The 24,226-nt window shown below is 42.2% G+C and overlaps 1 protein-coding gene across 1 annotated transcript in view; it reads right to left on the reverse strand.

The window, feature by feature from the left end:
- LOC127651796 (Krueppel-like factor 7) overlaps positions 1-8,042 on the reverse strand; it is a 62,350-nt gene extending 54,308 nt beyond the window's left edge. Inside the window, exon 1 of the mRNA XM_052137812.1 lies at positions 7,732-8,042. Coding sequence (XP_051993772.1) covers positions 7,732-7,908 — 177 coding nt within the window. The 5' untranslated portion in view covers positions 7,909-8,042. The remainder of the gene's footprint in view (positions 1-7,731) is intronic.
- Between the last annotated feature and the right edge of the window lie 16,184 nt (positions 8,043-24,226).

Below are 24,226 nucleotides of genomic sequence, written 5' to 3' on the forward strand. Positions count from 1 at the left end.
AATATGGTTTCTTCTTTTCTCTCTCTTTCAGGCTTTTGGGCTACAAGGGTTTAAGAATGCCTGAGACATGGATTCAGCAGACTGCAGCGTGGAATATGCACGCTTTGCAGTTTTACTCAGTGCCTTCTGTCAGTCCTCATAAGTATGCGACTGCAGCAGTCATTCTGCAGCTTGGTGCATGGTTCTGTGACACAGGATAGATTTCGAAGGGCTTGCAATATGGGTGCAGTAAAACTGAGACAGTAATTTTAGAAATGAGGCAACTGGTTGATGCGTGTTTAACTTTAGTTGTTTCTCTTTAAAGTCAACATGAAATCAAAATTGATCCTATTTAATTTATTAAAGGAATGTTCCAGGTTCAGTAATAATTAAGCTCAATTGACAGCATTTCAGGTATAATGTTGATTGCCACAAAAATATTTCACTCGTCCCTCGTTTGTAAAAACAAAAAGTAGTTTTACAATGGAACTTTACAACTTATACAACTTGAAAGTGAATGGGGCCAGTCCATAAACATTCAAATATATGCTGTTTCAAAATTATAACCACAAGATAAAAATATTAAACAGGTTAACATGACTTTAGTGTGAAAAAATCCCGTAATAATATTATCAGCGTGGGGTGCTGGTAGCTCAGCGAGTATTGATGCTGGCTACCACTCCTGGAGTCCGAAGTTCGAATCCAGGGTGTGCTGAGTGACTCCAGCCAGGTCTCCTAAGCGTCCAAATTGGCCTGGTTGCTAGGGAGGGTGGAGTCACATGGGGTAACCTCCTTCTGGTCGTGATTAATTGCTTAGAGTGTTCAGTGGTCAGAGGGGTGTGTGGTAAGTTGTGCATGGATCGTGGAGAGTAGCATGAGCCTTCACATGTTGTGAGTCTTCGCAGTGTCATGCACAGCGAGCTGTGTGATAAAATGTGCGGATTGACTGTCTCAGAAGTAGATGCAACTGAGACTTGTCCTCCACCACAAGGTGAGTAACCGTACCACCATGAGGACCTAGTAAGTAGTGGGAATTGGGCATTGGGGGAGAAAAGGGGATAAAATTAGTTAATAATAATAATTTTTTTTAAATCTTCTCAGTGTAAAGTTATTTCTAATTATATCGCAACCAGTAAAGCCTGTAAGTGATAAGAGATCGTATCACACTAAAATCATATTAAAACGAATATTGTTCATGACTTGTGTTTTTAATGTTTATGGACTGGCCCCATTCACTTTCATTGTAAGTGCCTCACTGTAACTGTGATTTTTTTCTTCTTTTTTATAAAACAATAAATAAACGATGGACAAGAGGAAAATATTTTCTGCAGTACTCAATATGCTAAAAACATTGTAGACTTAGCTTAACTTGCAATGAATTGCATTTTTTTTAACCTCTAAACATTAGGCTATTCCAAAGGAAAAAAAGCTACAATTTGCATTTTGATGACTGATGTCACAAATCTCTCTTACTTTTCAGAAGGTTCCCCTGCCCTGGACCAACCAGGCTCCATTCCAGAATGTAATAACCACTTTTCACGATCCAATCAAATATTATGGAAAAAAATCAAGCTCCGCCCTGCATTTTTTATCATTGCCTATCCTGTTTTACTTGGAATTAAAGTAAAATGGTTTGCGAATGGTGTTTCACATGGGCTATAAAGGCATGGTTCATTCATCAATCATTTGTACAACCTCATATTTTTCCAAACCCAGTTTGCTGATTATTAGCCTCAGTCACCTTACAATGAATGTGAATGGTGACTGAGGATAACATTCAGCATAATATCTCCTTTTGTGTTCCACGGAATAAAGCAAGTCATCCAGGATTGGAACAGCATGATGGTGAGTAAATTATCACATCAATTTTATTTGGGTAAACCATTCCTTTAAGGCTTTGAATCAAGGTTTGGCTAGACATGAGGTATGGGTTAAACTGGGTTTGGGTTATTCTTAGACTTTGCTTTCAACTTTTCCTCAGGGCATTTAGTCAAGAGAGAAACGTAATGACTTTAGAGGAGCATTCCTGTAAGTAGTTGATACTGTGAAACACACAATGTGCTGCCCTAGCACAGTGCATTAGGCCCTGTAGAGAGTCGTTACACTATCAGATACAGAGTATGCCCTGGCCTAAGGCAGTAGGAGGAAGACATCTGTGGTGGATCCAAGCTTTCAAAGACCCAAAGTAAAAAACATGTCTTACCCACATCCTGATTACAACCCTGCACTGGAAAAATAAGAATCTCTTATAATGTAGGGCTCAAACACATCCTAACTGTTATTAGGACATCAATTAAATGTATTAAAGACAAGGTGCCGATTAGTGACATTTTCCATTTGTGCTTGCCAGTAATTTTTCCAATGCTTATTAGTAGTTCCTTGCCTGCCATATGAACATCTGGGAAGGACCATTAACTAGCACCATAAAATGTAATGTTATGGGAAAAGTACTATTTTTGACATATCTACCCTAATGCATATTTAGGGAAACCTAACCTAACCCTAATGCATATTTTTTCCCCCTTAGTATTACGAAGCAAATGCTACTTATAGGGCTAGGCAGTATGCTGGTATAAAATATATGACTGTAAAAATGTGTCAGCTGGTAGGTATTTTGCCCTAAGTTTTAGGCTTTATAGCCTAAAGCTATTTTATAACGGCTTTATTGTGGATCACCCAATCAGAATTAAGAATCTGAACTATTCTTTTTTTGATAGATGTAGTTAATTTTGAGTCTGTTTACTTGTTAAAATCTTAGGCCATACATAACGTAAATTGTTAAGAATAGGGTATACTTTGTTTTTCCATGTGTGGTTCCATATCATCAAACTTTCAAAAAAAAAACAGCTACTGCGCACTACGACTGCTTTGTGATGCTTTTTTTTAGAGCAGTCAATGGCAGGTGTCTGGCCAACCACATGCAAAAACGCAGAATGTCCATGTGTCAAATAAAACGAGGCATCAGAAGACATGGATTAAACCACCAGAGTTTTAAGGATTACATTTATGCTACATTTATGTGCTTTTTGGAGCTTCAAAGTTTTGGTCTTTTATTATTATAAATAATATGTGATCAAATACCTTTCATTTGCAAAGTATTAAAATGAATTGGATTATCTAAAAATAGGAATAACCACACGGTTATTTAATATCTAAAAAAAGAAAGAAACAAAGAAAGAAAGTTACACTTCCACCAAAACTGTGATGTCATGATATAAAATTACTCATACTGTGATATAATATTTGGTCATACTGCCCAATCCCACAACTTATTATTGCATTAAACAGGGGAAAACATCTTACAAAGGCATTATTTTTCTCTCGCCACAACATGTTTTTGCAGCTGCAAGCAAGATTTCAATACCAAACATTTCAAGGTCTAAAAATATCAGACAGCTGAAATGAAAGCGATGAGAACAAAAGACATTTCACATTCCCTGAAGTCCCAAAATAGATGCTACGAGACAAAAGCACTCCAGAATAGTCTGATTTGCCACTGTATCCCTTAAGTTCCAGAATGGTCATTCGGTTTCAATGGGACGCCATTCTATTCTGTGTTCCAATATTGCAGTCACCCTTCTCCACAGGAGTAGGTGAATCACACTGACAGTCTTTTCAAGGTGATCTTTTTTGGATATCCTCTGTCATGGCTATAGGGCATGTGATGGTATATGGACGGGCATCAGGCAAATAACTTTTTTTTCTTTACTGTATCTAGTGATGATACAATCACTCCTTAATGGCATAGTTCACCCCCCCAAAAAAACAATTTTATCATTGAGTTGACTCACCCTTATGACATCCCAGATGTTTAGGACTTTCATCTGCAGAACACAAACAAAGATTATTTAACGAAATCTCAGCTCTGTAAGTCCTCACAATGCAAGTGAATAGTGAGCAAAACTTTGAAACTCCAAAAAGCACATAAAGGCAGCATAAATTAATCAATATAAACTCCAGTGTTTTAATCCATGTCTTCTGAAGTGTTCCAATGGGTTATGGGTGAGATCCGACAAAAAGAATAACTCCACTGTCAATCCTGACATCAGTAGTTTCTTAGCGCCATCTAGCACTCTGCGCATGTGTCAAGCACTAGGAAGTGTAAACAGGCATGGAATCATTATCATGCCTAGGGACTGCAATGTCAAGATGTTTAGTGTAAAAGGAGTTACATTTTGGTCTGTTCTCACCAAAAATCGATTAGATAGCTTCAGAAGACATTGATTAAAGCATTGGAGTCTGATGGATTATTTTATGCTGTTTTAATGAGCTTTTTGGACCATCAAAGTTTTGGTCACTATTCACTTGCATTGTATGGACCTACAGGGCTGAGATTTTCTTCTAAAAATCTTTGTTTGTGTTATGCACAAGAAAAAAAGACATTCACATCTGGGATGACATACGGGTGAGTAAATGATGGGAGGATTTATAATTTTTGTATGAAAATCTTGATTTTGTCTGGTTGAATCAAATTTGTGAACATTTGTGTGTTTTTCTTACAAAACAGCCATACAATTTTGAAATAGCCTGTACTTTTGAGTACAAATAGTCAATATGTTGACTGACATTTTACTTAAAGTAAACATGAATCAGCATTTGCAACCCATTTTACTTCCGTAATGTGTTTATTTCAATTTCATGTTGACTTTGTCTTAGAGCCCTGCAGTAAAGGTCAACACAATCCCAAAAATCAACACAGGGGCAGGTTTACAATTTCTGAGGTCCCAAGCAACTGACCAACCCGGGGCCCCAGTTTGAATATTTTTCTAAAACAATTACATAAAATTGATTTTAAATTATTTTAAATTCATCCTATCAGCCGTTGCAGTCAAGTACATTCAAAATGTTTAATGAACAGGGTGTGCATAACCTCATTCACTAACATTTTGGAATTCAGTTGTTATTTATTAATATTATAACCCAACAATTATTCATTGTTGTCCAGATTTTCATTATAATGCAGTACGACACAGTATTATTATTTCTTTGAGGATTTTTTAGTATCCAATAGTAATATATTTCTGTCTTATTTACCTGGAGCTTATATTCTAATGATGCAGTGTATTGTTCACCATGTTGCAAAAGGCTGTATTTTATGTAAGCATCGTAGGCAACATTTGTAACAGTAACAGTAAGCATACACGGCATGGCAGCCACTCAGCACACTAGAGCACAAGGGAAAAAAAACATTGCAGTTTATAAAGCGCTGAAACTTTGCTTGGTGCAGAATAATCTGGAATAAATGTTAAACATTGTAACAGTCACATAGTTGCAACATTAAATTGTTCAAACGTGAAATCTTTGAGACAACTGCGCTAAAAACAATCTAGACACAGCGCAATGACTGAAACAGAACGCAGGTGACTCAAAGTTAGTCAATGTTTGTTCAAAGTTATTTAATTTTTTCTATTTTCTACCCTTTTCTACCCAATCTGGAATGCCCAATGCACTCTAGGTCCTCGTGGCATCGTGAATCGACCCAATCCGGACGGCAGAGGACGAATCTCAGTTCCCTCCGCATCTGAGACCGTCAATCAGCACATCTTGTTACCGCGGAGACGTAGTGTGTGTGTGTGGAGGCTTCACGCTATTCTCCACGACATCCACACACAAGTCACCACGCACCCCACCGAGAGCAAGGACCACACATTATAGCGACCACGAGGAGGTTACCCCATGTGACTCTACCCTCCCTAGCAACCGGGCCAATTTGGTTGCTTAGGAGTCCTGGCTGGAGTCACTCAGCACACCCTGGATTCTAACACACGACTCCTGGGGTGGTACTCACTTGCGTCAATACTCGCTAAGCTACCCAGGCCCCTGACTTGAAGTTATTTTCAACTTGACACAGGGCCTAAAAATGTGTCGGTCCTGCGTGAGAAACAGCAAGACACGGTGCAGCAGTCAAGAATGTTCGTCCAGCACGTGTTTACATAGGAAAACAATGGAAAAAACGAAGCAGATGCACACAAAAACACATTTGGAATGAACACTATCTCATGGGTGAAACTGTTTTTGTTTTGTTTTTTTTTTGCTGAGCTTTCCGACCGGGGCGGGGTCCCCCCACCCAACATACAAGGCCCCATGCAACTGCGTTTAAAGTGGTTTAAACCGCTACTGCAATCAAAACACAACACTACTGCATTCAAAACACAAGCTAGAGCACAATCTGTCACATGAGAGGCATAAGCAATGTTGAAAAGCTGTAACATCTATTCTAGGGAATGTGAAGTCTTGTAGGCCTATCAAAGCATAGGAGAACTGAGAATGGTTTCTGCTGTTCTAGACTATTTCTCTCCACTGGGGATTACACAGTTTGTGAGCAATATTCTCTGCTCTAGAGGTAGAAGTCTAGCCTTTAGGATCACTTAGCTCTACAGAGCACCAAGGCCATATGAGCTATGCTATATTGAGGTCAAATGTTGGTCTTTGAGCATTTTTTTATTTATTTAGTCGATTGAAAGTCAATAGAAAGGCCAAAAAGGTAATGTCTACCTTACCTACTTTCACCTACTAAGTCCTACTATCACTTTACATTACAAAAATGGGCAGGTAACATGTCCATGATTTTAGGTTAAATTCATAAGTATTTTTGTGTTGTAACTGCTCAGCATTTCTTTCTTTCTTTTTTTTTTTTTTTTATAAATCTCACAATTTTCAATCACATTTAAGTTTATTTTGCAGTTCTCTTATAGGTGAAGTGTGCCATTTTCTGTTAATTACCCATTTATTTGTCAACAGACACAACCCCCAAGTCCAAGTGATCCATTTTCAAGAGTTAAAATCCAACTTGATGTACAATTTTGCATTGCCATCTATCAAAACGCAAGGTTAATCCAACCAATATGCCATGGTGTCAATGCACCCACCGTTGCATGCATGCACTCACTTCTCATTTCAGAAAAATACATGAACGCATTGCATGAATACCAATGCAATCACAACCCATGGGTTGAGAAAAATGCTCGAGCAATCTAAAAATCAATGCACGTTGCGAACACGTTGAGAAGGCAAAGCACCGGCATCAATGGACCATGCGTTGCCCGCTTCAGCACTGCGGAGAGCGCGACTCTGCGCAAAACATGCATCCATCCACGCGCTCTTAAGGCAGTCCCATACCACAGTCACATTACTCTATTCATGGATTTCATAAACCTCAAATCGTTATGAAAGCACGCGGGTGCATAAACCAATGTCCATTTGGATGACAGTGTGCTTTGTCTATATACGCGCCGCGTGGCTTCATTAACATGCATGAATAAAGTGGCATTCTGCAGAAAAATGTGTTGATTAAACACAAAGCTCTACACAGGTGCATGTAAAACTGCACTCTGCACTTCTGTCATGCACGGTTAACTTCCAGACACATTTTTACTCTATCACGCGCGTGCGTTTATATATAATGCAGTAGAGTCGAGACTCCATGCAACGGCAAGGGGATTTAAAAAGCACCGATAAGACAGATGTAGATGTATAATTCAAAGTGTCTGTGTTTGTATTATTTAGATTTTAATTATCTTGCTTGTCTAGCTACATTGCACTCGGTGGGAGAATTAGCTATATGTATTTCCATCAATAAGTATTTCCATCAAATACTATTCAGTACAAAAGTGTTATACGTGTGTAAAATGCAATAAATATTGTTTCCTTCGTCTTTATTTGTTTGCGCGCGCACGCACGAGCGCACTGACATCCGAAAACGCACGAGAAAAGTTGGATAAATTGCTATGCGAGAAATAAAAAGCAACTCACCTGCTGCCAGTTTTCCTCCAGAGATGGCATCGCGGAGAAGTAACCAGTGTCGTGAACGAGTTGAAGTTCTTGAAAAATACTGTAACTTGCCAGAACATCCATGTTTTTGGAGCTATGTACGGCGCGTTTGGGAGACTTTGATTCTCTGCGCGAGGAATCCGCGTGCGACTCAAACATTCAGGTCAGTCGCGCTCCGCCATCCGAAACGTTTAATTTAACAACGAATATTAAAAGACGTTTAAAAGTAAAGGATCCATCCATACACGTTTGTTTTTGTTTTTTTTTCTCACAATGTTTCTGGAGGCTGAGGATCAGCGACAGAAAGCGCTCACAGGTTACTGTAGAGCCAAAGCAGCGTCTGCGTCTGCGGATGCTCGCGAATCGTAGAGGCGTGCAAACCTGTCAATCAACTCCGTGCGTAACCATGTATGGAAAAAAGGGCCGACTGCTTTTTATTGCGATTCAGGGGGGTGGTACTAACCTGGTATATTGGGAGGAGTTTGATTCTATCCTGGAACTGTGATTGGCTATTGGAATTTTCACTCACAGCAGACATACCGTTGAAAGCAGTTATTTTTAGACGGCTATATAAAATAAGGACGAGCGTTCAGCTCTCATATCGAGTCGAGCGCTACCGATTGAGTGGATCTATGTGGTGATTGAGGTCTGTTCAATAAACTAAAGTGCTGGAAAATTCTCACTTAAATGACATTTGGTATTTTGAAACTAACAAAATGATAAATATAAATGCTACACGAATCAATAAATCACAGTACCACCATCTTAAGTAAAAAGAGAGATATGACAAGACATTATCAGTAAAATTTTGAAAACATATGGACGAATGCTGGATTCATACAGACGAAAGACACTCTTTCAACAACAAAAAATAGTATATCTTAGTATCCTGTATCTTTATCCGGATGCAGTATCCGGTATCCTGTCCGGATCGATCGATCGATCGATCGATCGATCGATCGATCTATCTATCTGTCTATCTATCTGTCTGTCTGTCTGTCTGTCTGTCTGTCTTTTCAGCAATTGCGAATGCACTCTGTAAACCTGACTTTTGATTTGCTATGTGCTGCAGCATAACTCTTGTATTATTTACATGGAAATCAGATAGAATATACACTTGACTACCTCTTTGAACTGTAAGTGTTCCTCAGCCATCTCACAACATCCGTGACCTTGTGTCATGCATGTAATTAGATAAGTGGAATCCTTAAACTGTTAGAGGCTCTGAAAGGCAAATCTTGACCAAATCTGTTCACTCTTTCGCTTCATCTGGAAAGATCATGGAATAGGCTTTAGTTGTAATGGTTCATTTGATTTGAATTATTAATATTCTTCGCCAGATGATGCTTTGGCTCTTGGTGAGCATGTGTTATTTCTATCATCTGGTACCTGCTCTTTATATGGAAGGAATGAGGTATGAATGAATTCATGAATTCACAAGTGAAGCTATAGTGACCTTAAAAAAACACTCTGGAGACAGAGAAGGTAAAGAACAAATGTATTTCTCTCCTCTGGCAGTGTTCAACCAAGATGATCTGAGATGCTGGGATTTTTTGTGTAGAAGAATGGAGGACAGGGGATTGTTTAATCAAAAGTATTGTATTCATTAAACTCCTCTCTCTCTCTCCTGGATGTGACCTATATGGATGCATCCTTTTTTTTTCAGATCTAGCGAAAGCTTTTTGAAATGTTCTTTTCAGTCCTTTTGGTTCAGAAAATAACTTTCTTTTTTAGAGACATTTATTTTTTTAATTCTTTGCGGTTCTTGCGCTGACTCAAGTCTTGGTTTCTGGGTTCTTTAAGTACTAAAATATGCAGTGGCCCCCAAAATATTATTATTAACAAGTAAGCCACACTCGAATATATGTGAATGCCGTTACAATAAATGGAAATATATCAAAGCAAGGGGCATTTATTTTAAAGAAAGTTTAGTACAAGATCGCTTTTCAAGCAGACATTTCACAGAAAGGGGATTTGTTAGGTTTTATATGATAAAATAATAGATATACTGTTCTTACAGTAATAAAGACAAAACATTTTTGGACACTTTCTGGTTGTCAAACATTAGTGGAAGATGTTAATGTGAAGGGCTACACCTGTGTTTATACTGACACCTATGTGTACTTCAGGTGGACTGACAAATCCGAAAAAATCTATCAGTTTATAAGAAATTGTGGAACAGTTAACAGTTACAGTAAAAGTCATTGCAAAAATGGCGCAGAAATGTGAAGTTACATCTGACAAGAAGTCTAATTTTATTTGTTTGCAGATGCCTTGGTTTGATATTTTGTATCTAATACAATGACATTTAGTCAGTTTAAATGTGCACTGTAAAATAAATACTGATGAATTTACAATTAAAAATCTTGCAGCTGTGGTTGCCAGAAGTTTACTGCAGAAAATCTAGTTCCCCTTCTGTCGCTCTCTCCATGTTGTGTCAGAGATGCGACACTAGGGGTCTCTCTTGAGCGCCGATATTCACCTCTGAACTATGAAAAAAGGCCAATGAGAGTTGGCAACCAGTATTTGCATGTCCCACCCCTGGACATACGGGTATTTAAGCGGCGCAAATACGGGAGTTCATTCAGAAAATTTCTTCGGAGCCGATGGTCGTGTCTGCGATTGCTGCATATCACACACCGAGTTCCTGTCATCCATCTGCTGCATGCTGTTGGATTCCACAGCGAACAACAGCGGCTTTCTCCTGTTTGCACAGCTGTGCATTCCTGCCCCTGGGCGCTTCGACAGTGCAGATCATAAAAGAACTCTCACGAGTCCTTTTTTCATAAAAGAGTGATTTTATTTAAAAGAGTAATTTCCTCTAAAAGAGCAAAACACAGCGGCGTTGAACGTCCTTTTAAGGACGCGTCTTTATAAAGATGCCTTTCCGCCCCTGTGTTGTTTCTGGATGCGGTAGAGTGCTCTCCGCTTTAGACGGCCACAGGCGCTGTCTCGTGTGTCTGGGTAGCGATCACACCGAGGCTGCGTTTGTGGATGGTTCATGTTCTTACTGCGATCGCGGCTTGCTTACAACCGTGAGCAAGCCACTCCACCCGCCCCCCGTGTTGCTCCTTCTTCCCACGGGATTGAGGACGATGCGGCTGGTGATGGAGGCGATTTGGGGATGGCAGCGGGTGCAGCTCCGCCGGGTACGCCCCCTCGGACCACCCACACCCCAGCACGCTCGTTGATTCCCGTCCGTGCTCGAGGCGGCGGCGACTCGCCTCACAGCCAGTCTGCCGACCCTCTTGCGATGGAAGCAGATGAGCTCGCCGCGGCATTGGAGGGCGTGTTATCTGATGCTGAGGACTCCCCTGGGCTGCCGCTTTCGGGCCTGCACGCCCAGGCTGAGGCCAACGCACAGATGACCGACATGGTTTCCCGGGCAGCCAACAGCGTGGGCTTGGATTAGAACCCTCCATCCTCCCCACAGCCATCACGGCTGGATGACTGGTTCCTGGGGTCTGGGCTCGCCCCGGTTCCGTTTTTCCCGGAAGTGCATGACGAGCTGACGTCTTCGTAGAGAGCACCACTCTCCACTCGTCACACCGCCACAGGCTTGTCCGCCCTCGCCACCCTCGACGGCGGAGCGCGCCACGGGTACGCGCCGATTCCCCAGGTGGATAGGGCGGTTGCGATCCATCTATGCCCGGAACCCCTACCACCTGGCGAGGTCGCCCCGTACTCCCTTCCCGGACCTGTAGAGCAACCTCCTCGCTGACAGCGAAGGCCTACAGCGCCACCGGACGTGCCGCTTCCACCCTGCATGCCATTGCTCTCCTGCAGGTCCACCAAGCCAAGGCACTATGCAACATGCATGGGGGTCACCCTGAGAGCGACAAAGGTCACAGCGCAAGCGCTCAGGCAGGCGATGGCCACGCTAATGGTCCAGGAATGTCAACTGTGGCTGAACATGATCGAGATGCGTGAAGCCGACAAGACTCGCTTCCTCAACGCCCCTGTCTCCCAGTTCGGCCTCTTCGGCGACACCGTCGAGGACTTTGCCCAGCAGTTCTCCACGGTAAAGAAGCAGACGGAGGCCATCTCTCACATCATGCCTCGCCGCAAGCCTGCCACCACGGCCCATGCCCTGTCTGCTCGCCAAGGGCATCCTCCCGCGGCCAGAAGACAAGCTCCTGCTCCGCCTCTACCCAGGCCCAGCTCTCAGCCCCAGCGTCGAGCAAACCGCGGGAAGCGCACGCCCCCTGTCTCACGGACCCCCTCAAGGACCCGGAAGGCTCCCAGGCGCTCCTGAGACTACGCACCCAGAGCCCAAGACGTTAGCTCCGGAGGTGGTAAGACCGCTCCGTCCCCCGGTGGAGGGCCGGGAGGAGAATCCTTTGTTTTTTCATTTGCTGCACCCCTTAACAGGGGCTGCGGTACCCAAATTCTCAATAAAAGAGCTATTTCCTTTGTCTCTGGGGCACATGGCCCGCAAATGCCGTTCTCACGGCACTCTGCTTTCAGGCCTCAACAGTCCCGACTCCATGGACGCGGTGTCCCCGCCTTCAGCCTCACGACTGTTCCCCGGCCGGCCGGTTCAGACGAGTCCAGAGGATGCCAGCATCAGACCTCCTCCTCAGTCACGAACCCGCCCTCTGCTGGGTGCGCGGAGCAAGGTAAGTGCTTTGAGTTTATTCTCAGCACCGGAGCCTCAGGATGCCACGTTGCCTCCCAACGCCGCATTACCTGTTCCGCACCGCTGCGAAGCCCCGCCGGGTACGTCCAAAAAACTCGTCCCCTTGGTGCCCCTAGCACGGAGCTTAGAGGCGTGGCTTTAACTGCCCAACCCGTCACGCTGGCTGCACCGGACCATTCAACTCGGTTACACAATTCAGTTTGCCAGGTCTCCGCCCCCTTCGTGGGCGTACATTTTTCCGCAGTACATGGCCAACATGCCCATTCCCTGCGCGAAGAAATCGCCTCCCTTCTATTAAAGGACGCGATAGAGCCTGTCCCTCCAACCGAAACTAAGAAGGGTTTCTACAGTCCTTACATTGTTGTACCCAAGAAAGGCGGCGGCTTACGACCGATCTTGGACCTGCGAGTTTTCAATCGGACCTTGTCCAAACTCCTGTTCAAAATGCTCACCCAGAAACAAATTCTATCTGGCGTCCGGCATCTAGATTGGTTCGCAGTGGTAGACCTGAAGGACGCATACTTCCACGTCTCAATTCGCCCTCGACATCGACCCTTCCTACGGTTCGCGTTCGACGGCCAGGCATATCAGTACAAAGTCCTCCCCTTCGGCCTGTCTCTGTCCCCTCGCATCTTCACGAAAGTCGCAGAGGCAGCTCTTGCCCCGCTCCGAGAAGCCGGCATACGCATACTCAATTACCTCGACGACTGGTTCATACTGGCCCACTCCCGAGAGTTACTATGCGCACACAGAGACCAGGTGCTCAGCCACCTCAGCCGTTTGGGGCTTCAGGTCAACTGGGAAAAGAGCAAGCTCTCCCCGGTCCAGAGCATCTCTTTTCTCTGTCTGGAGTTAGACTCAGTCTCAATGACAGCACGTCTCTCTAACGAGCGTGCTCAGTCAGTGCTGAAATGCCTCGCTTCCTTCAAGCCAGGCGCCGTGGTCCTGCTAAAACGTTTCCAACAGCTCCTGGGGCATATGGCATCCTCCGCGGCGGCCGGGCCGCTGGGGTTGATGCATATGAGACCACTTCAGCACTGGCTCCGTACTCGAGTCCTGAGACGAGCATGGCGCCGTGGCACGCACAACGTAAAAGTTACTTCTGCCTGCCGCCAAACCTTCAAACCCTGGACAGACCTCTGCTTTCTAAGGGCAGGAGTACCCTTGCAGCAGGTGTCCCGACGCGTTCTGGTCACAACCGACGCCTCCAAATTGGGTTGGGGCGCCGTGTGCAACGGGTGCGCAGCCGCAGGCCGGTGGAACCGAGGCCCGCTGCGCTGGCACATCAACTGCCTAGAGCTGCTGGCTGTTTTTCTGGCCTTGCAGAAGTTTCTCCCGTTAATTCGGAACAAACACGTCTTAGTCAGGACAGACAGCACCACGGTCGTAGCCTACATAAACCGCCAAGGTGCTATGCAAGGTCAGGGAGGACGAGGAGCAAGTCATTCTGGTAGCCCCTTACTGGCCCATCCGGACTTGGTTTTTGAACCTCACGCTCCTCACGACAGCCCCTCCCTGGCGAATTCCCCTGAGGAAGGACCTTCTTTCTCAGGGACGGGGCATGCTCTGGCACCCGCACCCAGACCTCTGGAATCTCCACGTCTGGCCCTTGGATGGGATGCGGAAGATCTAGCCGGCCTACCATCGACCGTCATAGATACAATCAATTAAGCCAGAGCCCCCTCTACCAGGCATCTTTACGCTCTAAATTGGCATCTGTTCGCGGACTGGTGTTCTTCCCGAGCCGAAGACCCGCAGTTAGGTCAGTGCTCGTGTTTCTTCAGGAGAGGCTGGAGAGGAGGCTGTCCCCCTCCACCCTCAAGGTGTATGTCGCCGCTATCGCGGCCCACCACGACACGGTAGACGGCAAGTCTCTTGGTAAGCACGACTTAATCGTCAGGTTCCTAAAAGGTGCCCGGAGGATAACTCCCTCCCGGCCTAACCTGTTTCCCTCCTGGGATCTCTCAGTCGTCCTTACGGGACTCCAGAGACCCCCCTTCAAGCTGCTTGACTCAGTTGGACTCAGCGCCCTCTCTCTCAAGACCGCCCTGCTGATCGCGCTCGCTTCCATCAAGAGGGTCGGGGACCTGCATACGTTCTCTGTTAGCGACGCTTGCCTGGAGTTCGGTCCAGCAGACACTTTCATGATCCTAAGACCGCGACCGGGCTATGTGCCCAAGGTTCCTACCACACCCTTCAGGGATCAGGTGGTGAACCTGCAAGCGCTGCCCCGGGAGGAGGCAGATCCAGCCCTTTCACTGCTGTGTCCAGTACGTGCTTTACGAATTTATTTGGACCGCACACAGAGCACCAGACGCTCTGAGCAGCTCTTCGTCTGCTTTGGGGGACAGCAGAAAGGGAACGCTGTCTCCAAGCAGAGACTCGCCCACTGGGTTGTCGACGCCATTTCCCTGGCTTATCACACCCAGGCCATGCCCCCCCCTTGCGGGTCCGAGCCCACTCCACCAGGAGTGTTGCGTCCTCATGGGCACTGGCTAGGGGCACTGCCCTAGCAGACATTTGTAGAGCAGCGGGCTGGGCAACACCTAACACTTTTGCGAGATTCTACAATCTCCGAGTTGAGTCAGTATCGTCCCGTGTTTTCTCAGGTACCGAGCCCGTAGAACTCGGTAGCACGCCCACGATCTGACCGGGTGAATCGCTTGCACCTAGCGCCTTTCCCCCTAACCAGGGGAAACAGTGCGCCTTCATTCCCAGGAGATCCCAGGTTTGGGACACTGGTTGATTCCTCCCTAGCCCTCGTGGGTCGCTGTTCAGCGGAGGAACTCGCCGACACAAGCCACTGCGGGTACCGCAAGCTACCCTGTACTGGTATAGGTACTCCACAGGTAAGGCCTCCTTCGGACTCCCCCTGTGTGTAACACTCCGGTTCTGTCCCCTCTGGCGAGCGGACCCCCGTGTTTCCCTTAGGCAGTCACGGCTGCCTCGGTTGCCATGCTGTATGTTCCCCCTCTATGGGGCTGGATCCACCACCGCACCAACTTTTCCACATTGGCCCTAAGTCAGGCCTCTGATGGTTTTGCCACTTAAACTTGCCTCCCCTCTCGGGTAGGCGTGGCCTCCGCAGGGTCTTCTCCACCCTGAATAAGGGCTAAGACCCCCTTCCCTCAATGCGTGTAAGGGCCCCGGCCTTAGTTGCTCTATGCGAGAAACATAGAGAGAAAAGAGGCCCGGCCAGGCTTGGCCCGTTCCCAGATTGGCGGCCAGCACCTTGTTCCCCCCTCCAGGGTAACGATAAGGAATCCTGATGGCTTAAATGGGGCATTGGGGAAGGATACGTGCAGCCTGATACAGTTGGTCGTCCTGCACGTAAGAATACCTGCTTGCTCCTGTATCAGCAGTTCACGTACACGGCTCAGCGCATGGCACTTTTATAAGTGGACCCCTAGTGTCGCTTCTCTGACACAACGTGGAGAGAGCGACAGAAGGGGAACGTCTAGGTTACGTATGTAACCTCCGTTCCCCGATGGAGGGAATGAGACGTTGTGTCTCCCCTGCCACGTCGCTGAGCCGAGCCACTGTTGTGGCCGGACCATTTCCGGCTCCTCAGAAAAATCCTGAATGAACTCCCGTATTTGCGCCGCTTAAATACCCGTATGTCCGGGGGCGGGACATGCAAATACTGGTTGCCAACTCTCATTGGCCTTTTTTCATAGTTCAGAGGTGAATATCGGCGCTCAAGAGAGACCCCTAGTGTCGCTTCTCTGACACAACGTCTCGTTCCCTCCATCGGGGAACGGAGGTTACATACGTAACCTAGACGGTTCACCATGCTTCACCCTTACAAAAAAATCTAGTGTTCTGCAAATTAGCAGCAAACTTGCCACAAATTTGCCACTCATTTTTACATACAAATTAGCTTCTGATGTGCTGCAAAGGTTTGCCAGAAGTATGCAGCTCTTCACCGGTGGTGGTGAACTTGCAATAATTATTTGGCAACAATGGACAATTTGCTGCAAAACAAACAGGAAAACCATCAGAGTAACACATGTCACATTCAAATAATGCAATAAACATGAACTAAACAACATATGATAAAACCCCCAAATGAAGATAACCAATATAACAAAATTAATATAATTAAAAATAAAATGTGATGGGTCACACAGGGACTTCGGGAAATGCCCAATTGTTGGTTTTCACCGTAATATAAACAATAGTTAAGCTCAGCAGACAGCATTTGTGGCATAATGTTGATTACCACAAAAAACTATTTCAAGTCATCCCTCATTTTCTTTAAAAAAGCAAATATCAAGGTTACAATAATACACTTACAGTGGAAATTAATGGGGCCAGTTTTTAGGGGGTTTAAAGGCAGAAATGTGATGCTTATAATTTTATAAAAGCACTTACTTTAATTGGTCTGTTAAAACTTGTGTATTATTTGAGCTGTGAAGTTGTTTAAATCATCATACTTATGGTTGTTTTAGGGTTTTAGTGTTCACAGCGTTATGTCGTCATGGCAACAGAGTTGTACAATTTAATATAAATTTACACAGAAATAGTTAGTAAGCCATTTAATCACATTAAAATCATGTTAACACGCATATTGTTTATGTCTTGTGGCTATACTTTTGAAACAGTGAGCATTTGAATGTTTACGCATTCTTTCTTTCATTTTTTCTTTTTTTTTTTTTAAAGAAAGTGAGGGGCAAATCCAAATACATTTTTGTGGTAATTAACAGTATGCCACAATTGCTGTTGATTGAGCTTAACATGTATTGATCCCAGAATATTATTGTGTTCAAGTACCTCTTGGAGCCACTGTGGATGATTTTCTTAAGAACTAGACAATTAAAAATTCTTAGTGGAATTTTAAATGGTTCTCCTATGGCATTAGACTTTTCGGAACCTTTAAAATTTGGGAACATTTATTCCCAAAGCTGTCTGCTGCATCAACAGTGCATGTTACCTTCATTGGTCTGTGAATGAGAGTTTCAGAGATGGTATGTGATTGAGAGAGAGACTGAAGGCATAATAAGGGCGTAAGAGTGAGGGACTGATAGTGGAAAAGTGAGAAAGAGGGGTAATTGTAATATGCTTCTGTGTAAAGCCTACTTTTTCCTTCAGTGTGTGTGAAATGTAGTTGATTTGCTCTCTTTGTGTAAGCCAGGTTTATGTGTGCCTCTCCAGCCCACCCCAATGTGTCCACAGTGGCAGCGAGTGCTGTAATCTCATTATTCTGCTCTGGGAGGCTGGCTGTCGGCCCTGGAACTACGATTTACACATGGCATTTCAACAGGGAGGGGAGGGCCTGCTGTCGATGAAGCACCCACTGACATTTATCCATATGACACATTCTCCTTCTCTCTCTCTTTCTTGCCTGTCTATAACTTACACACAAAAAAAAACAAATGGAGAAACACCAGATGTGTTTGCCATTTCATCTAATCTATAACATATATATATATATATATATATATATATATATATATATATATATACACACACACACAGTATATATATATATATATATATATATATATATATATAATTATATATTAACTGGCACTATGGCAAGCATCACTATGACTATTGCTCTTACTTGGAGTTATTGATTTGAACAAACCCCTAACTCTAAAAATAGTACAATACATTATTTCATAAAAAAAACTATTTCTTCAGCAAACATAAAAATCGACTTTTTAACATGTAACCCAAATTTATTGGTGTTTTATATGCCAAAGTAACAAGAAGTAAACTCAAATTGTCCTCACACAATTTCTGCTTTTACTCTCAGCGGGACGCAGCACATCTATGAATGTGTTCTCTTTTCTGATCAAAAACTGCTGTTGATTTTGCATTAATATTACAGCAGGTGCTTTGACTTTAGAGGAACTCTCAACCGAAGAGCCAATTACTGTCACTGCAGTGCTTTTGGAAAACCTGTTGTCTGACTTACCTTACAATCTTACGATAAGTACAGTAATTTCACCCTGATTTTATGGCAAAGGCCGTAATGTGTCCGTAGTCACACTGAGGCACTGACAAATGCATTAATCTGCACTCTCCTCCATTTCGTTTCACTGCTGACATGGCTATTTACCGACAGTTAGTGGGATTACGGCATTAATAATGGAAAAGATGCCATCCACCACATCATCATGAAAAAGCTAATGGCAGCAAACTGCATATTTTTAGTTTTTCATGTTTCATGTAATGCCACTGCACAGGGCATGTGTATTGAAAGGAATTTATGTGCATGATATTAAATATATTAACTTCTAATGATGGATGTCTTTTGAAAATATGACAAAAATTATATTCTGAATAAATTTACCTAAAGATCAGTTTGGTGAAAAATATCTCTTAGACCTTTAGAATATGCAGCAAAAATATTACACTGATTGTAAAAACTCACATTTCCAAAGATCTTTTTTTTTTTTTTTTAAGATTATTTACCTAAATAAAATATTCAATTTACATTCTGTGAAAACAAGGCTTAATACCTTGCTTTTTAATCTATCCTGTTTTAAGGACGTGTACGTAGATATTTGTATTGTTAAACAAGACAATGATAGCGATTAAGAATAGTACTTTTGCAAGTTTATTAAAAGTATGATATAGATAAACAGCAAAAACTTACATTTGGTCTTAATTGTTTTGAACAAAATGTGATGCTTGACTGATATGATGGTAAATGTTTAGCTTCTCAAGGGAATTTATATTGTTTATGAATTTTAAGTGCAATGAAATTGCCATTATTGTTGACTCTGAAGTATTGAGTGTCTTGTTGCTTTAGAGAACAGAAAACGAGTGCTACATTACAAAACGCTCTCTCAGCTCACCCTCAAAGATAATGCTGTGCTGGTGCTTCTCACGCCAAGCGAGTGGAATAAACAGAAGAGAGTCGACCAGAGAAAATGCAGACAGGACCACAAAGGGCAAAGCCTCTCAAGCCAATTAAACAAGAGAGAATGGCAAAGAAACAGGAAATTATCCTCTGACTTCCCTGCCTTCCATTGAAAGGTTACAGCGATGCAAATGTAGCCCCTGAGGAGAATATTGATAATCAGGTTTGCCTTTTGTTGGTCTGCGCGCTTTTTAGTAATGCACCCAGGAGAGATGCGACTTTTAGATGTCAATTCTTAAATGCAATTCGGGTAATTAGAGCGATTTTGCAGAAGCTACTGAAGGTTTGAATGACAGTTACACCCTTAGGAGAGAGAAATAATGAAAAAAAAAAGGATAATCTCAATTGTTTCTCCTTGACAGGAATAAGACAAACAAAGGGAGACTTTTATTTACGTATCCTGCTTAGATATTTCTCCCAGTAATTTTATGTCTTCTTAAGGGACTAAAAACGGATCAAGGAACGAAAATGTAAACTGAAAACAAACAAATGGTTTTTGCAGAACGTAACTGAAAATAGGAACGAAATCTCTTTTAATTGTTCTAGCATGAACACATTATTTTGATATGCTTGGTAACTGGTTAATAACTGGTTACTTTAGTTCTGATAATTTCTTCTTGAAACCAAAGATCAAAGGGTTTATAACAGTAAAATTAATTGAAAAGAAGTTACCATATAAAGACTACTGTATATGGTTTGTTAAGATTTATATCCTTAAAATTCCTCCATATGTAAAATATTTGTATCACTTATTTTTAGGTAAGGCAATACCCTCATTTTGAGCTTGATTTTCCAAAAACAGGTGCCTTGATTCTCTTGTGAGATCTGGAAACACTGCAGCTGGTATATCACCCACCTTTATCTCAGAGCACTCTTATTTGAAAAAGAACACTATCAACCATTCTTTTAACTCTAACCAGTTAGCATTTGGGAAGGAGGCTGCAGAATGCTGGAACCAGAATGTATACTGTTTCTGCTCAGAACGAACCGCAATTAAATAATTTGAGTTTTAAGTCCCTGGTCTCCTTTATAGATTTTCAGAAGTGTTCTTAACAGTTTCTTACACTGTGCTCAGATCTACCAAGATACCAAAGCCTGCAATAAAGTCAGAGATTTCAAGATGAACTCTTGTCCTTTCAAAACAAAATTATTGCTATGTTATGTCTACATAATTGTACTACTCTATACTCATAGTGCGCTGCTTAGTCAGGCAACAATTGCCTAATTTGTTTTTATTTATCCTACTGAATGTCAGGGAAATATATCTGGAACACGGAAACACCATTAAGTCTCATATTGTTACAAGGAGGGAGGTCACAGGAGCAGGATCTAAATGCAGCTAAAAGTATTTAATAAAATAAACAAAGTACAGATTAACAGGGTAAACATAGGAACAATATAAACCTCCACAATGGGGAAAAACACAGGAACAGTGAAAACATGAACAATGGGACCAGGCCAAAAACAGAAGATCAAAACACATACAACAACTGACAAGGAATGAGCAAACAACAGGGCAGTAAATACACAAAGACTAATGAGTAAATGAAACACAGGTGAGGACAATGGAAGACAGCTGGCAGTGATGAGGGCAGGGAATTATGGGAAGTGTAGTCCATGGTAAACAGATGACAGAGGCAAAACACAGGGCAGACAACAATGAATCATGACACATATAAGCTATGAAAGAGTGATATCTGAGCAATTTAATTTTGCTTTGGAGTAAAAAAAAAAAAACACTTGCACACGCATATACAAACAGTTGGCATGATCAATTTTCTCATGAGGTGTGTGATAATGTATGCAAATCAATATATTTAAATAAGTAATTTGCGTAAAGAAAATAAAACTATTGAAAAGAAAAAACTTCTTTGATCAAGTTCTGTTTTAGATCTTTGTGTTGTCAGTTCTATTAAAAGACTTTTAAAAAGAGTCTAAAAGAGTCTTTAGAGAAATCAAAAGATTACTGAGTGGAAATCTACACAAAGACAAATCTCCATTGGTCAAAAACCCACAGCTCTTTTGTTAGCACACAGTACATGCTTTGTGATTAATATGTTAAATAAAAGGACTAGGGGGCAATTGTAATTCGGCTTTGTACCAGATAATGTTGACATAATGCAGAGCTTAATTAAAATGTGTAGATGTGCCTCAGATGAACATTGAACAGTTCATCTCTCTCTCTCTCTCTCTCTCTCTCTCTCTCTCTCTCTCTCTCTCTCTCTCTCTCTCTCTCTCTCTCTCTCTCTTTCTCTCTCTCTATGGACTGTATTAGATTGTTGATGTTTGTATGGTGACTGAGCACAAATTAGAAGTCAGAGGTCACAGATTTGAGCCATTCACCAGGAATCCATGGCAACGGCCACAGCATAGCAGCTGTCAGGTAATGACATTCATAGACAGTGTGTGTGTGGAGGGGGAGGGTGGTATCTTTACACAAATCATTCATCAACTGGGTCAATATATAATTGTGGGAGATTTTGAGTTTGAATAATTCTGGAAAAAAATATATTTATTTACAAAATATTATTATCTTCCCTGATAAATCATCCCTGAAATATTTTGTTTTTAGTCATTGCCAAGCTCAGGCATAATTGATTTCAGATATTTAGTTTTAAAAACAAGAAGTTTACTCATTATTTGGTCAACTATGTTACGGACAAAACCTATAAGTTTTAACTTTAAGTAAATGGCAGACATTTAAAAAAATCATTACTCTTGGAAGAATATGTGTCTGTTTACCAACCTTTTCAATTAAAATACCCAATTAATTAAGAAAATACACATTTTGTTCAATTGAAACCCCAAATTTCAAGTACTGAAGTAACCGGTCTGTATATTTTGTTTCCAAACTGCTTGATTCATGATAATTTTCTTGATGAAATTATGCTGTGGTATATATTTGACAGCTACTCAGTTTCTAAATATTTACTTGGAGATTAGGGAACCATTGAAATACATATATTTTTTAAAAAACATAATGGTAACTTAATTGACAGCCCAGTATCATAGTTGACAAAAGTAACATAGTTGACTGGACATTACAAAGTAGGATGATGTATTTAACAAAAACAATCCTAAACTATATCAATTATTATATGTTAGCTAATCTTTTATTGCATTTAATCAAGACCTGGTGAATATTTCATGACATAAAGGAGAAATACAGACGCACATCAGTTTACAAGGATCAATCACAACTTTATTAACAAGCACATATAGCATAAGCAAGAGATCCTAACATAGAAAACAACAACAACAAAAGTATCAAAAACAGCACTTACACAAAAATTCCACCATGTAAAAATTTTGAAAATCTTGTTTGTGGAATGAAATACAGTGCATTGTATTGAACAAAAAAGAATAGTGCACTGCAATAAGTAACAATAACCAAATAGTGTTTTATTCTGTTGGTTAACAGAATAAGTGTGCTGCATTGGATCAAAAATTTAATAGTGCAAACAGTTGTGTCTCAAAAACATTCATATGTCAGAACCCAAGTAAAACATTGGCATACCCTCCAACTTCCAGGCACCCATGAAACCGGCGGACACAGAACACACTCCCCATTTTCTAACCCAAGAACATGGCCAATTATGGTTTGTTTTTCAATGACTTTGTCAAGCTCAATCAAGTAATCTTTGAGTGTGTTTGTGTGTGTGTGTGTCTTTATCTGTGCATGTGTGTATATCAGAGGTGTATAGTCCAGGTGCCAGAAAGTAGAAATCCTGTCCAGCAGCTGTTCCAATCATCACTAAACCAGCTCCTCTACCAGGTAGATGAGCTCGTTAGTGAAAACACCTGTTCTAGATGTAGAGGCAGATCCAAAAACATGGCAGGATTTTTACTTTCTGGCACCTGGACTATACACGTCTGGTGTCTATATGTGTGTGTGCTTGACCGTGTGTTTGTGCCATGTGTTTGTTAGCGTGTGTGTGTGTGTGCGTGTGCATGCATGTCCTTAGCCATGAAGATATGATTTGGCAATATCTTCCCACACATCTCTTTTTATTTCAACATGACGTGCTGTCACGTGCTGTGGGGCAGGAATCAACCTGAGCACATCCTCAAATGGATACCAGAGTGCATCCTCTCGCATTGGCCAGTAGTAACGATTGTGTCCCACTCTGTGCATGCACTTAACATGAACATGTGTCTCACTCACTTCAACAATGGTTCCAGGGTAAACCTCATCGTCATATCTGATGACACACCACTGACCAACAATGTCATCTCTATCCCACTGTACTTCAAGTTCTGGTTGTTCTTGGTGCAATGCAGGAACAGCAGAGTTGACTTTGAAGTCGAAGGCCTGAGCTTGGTAACACTGACATTGCAGAATCTGCAAGTATGCCTCCCTTTTTGCAGGATCAGCATCTCGCCGTGCACGGTAACGGCGCTGCTTTTCTGCAGCAGATAATCGTGGCATTTGCCTGAAAACAAGTTTTTCTTTTATAATATTTATTGCAAAGTATTTTATATTTACTGTACAATTAGAATATTAAATGAACTCCTGAAAACTATAAGAACATGTCATGAATGTCAACTATGTTACTCTTGGTCAACTAAGTTACCTTTGTAGAATAACATAGGTGACTGGTAACCTAGTTGACATTTTTGCTGTTTTTAGGGATAAAATCAAAATGGTTGCCTAGCACCAGACACCACATGGCATTTTACGGAGAGGTTCTTCTGAATATTATATGTACAACTGAGTAAAATTGAAATTCAAAGTTATTTATGAATTCATTGTAGTAACATTGTTGACATATGATAAGTACACATTTGCCCCAAGCACTATTTTAGGTGAAATAACTGAAAATGTGGAGGGAGAACATACCTTGGAGTCTTGCTAGTTTTCTCTTCAGGAGGAAATGACATCATGTGGAGCAGGTCATGTGATTTGGAAAACACACTCTTCCTTGAGGGGTTTATTTGCTATGGGTAACTTAGATGACAGCGAC

This window comes from Xyrauchen texanus, chromosome 11 (genome assembly GCF_025860055.1).
Source record: "Xyrauchen texanus isolate HMW12.3.18 chromosome 11, RBS_HiC_50CHRs, whole genome shotgun sequence".
Classification (NCBI taxonomy): Eukaryota; Metazoa; Chordata; class Actinopteri; order Cypriniformes; family Catostomidae; genus Xyrauchen; species Xyrauchen texanus.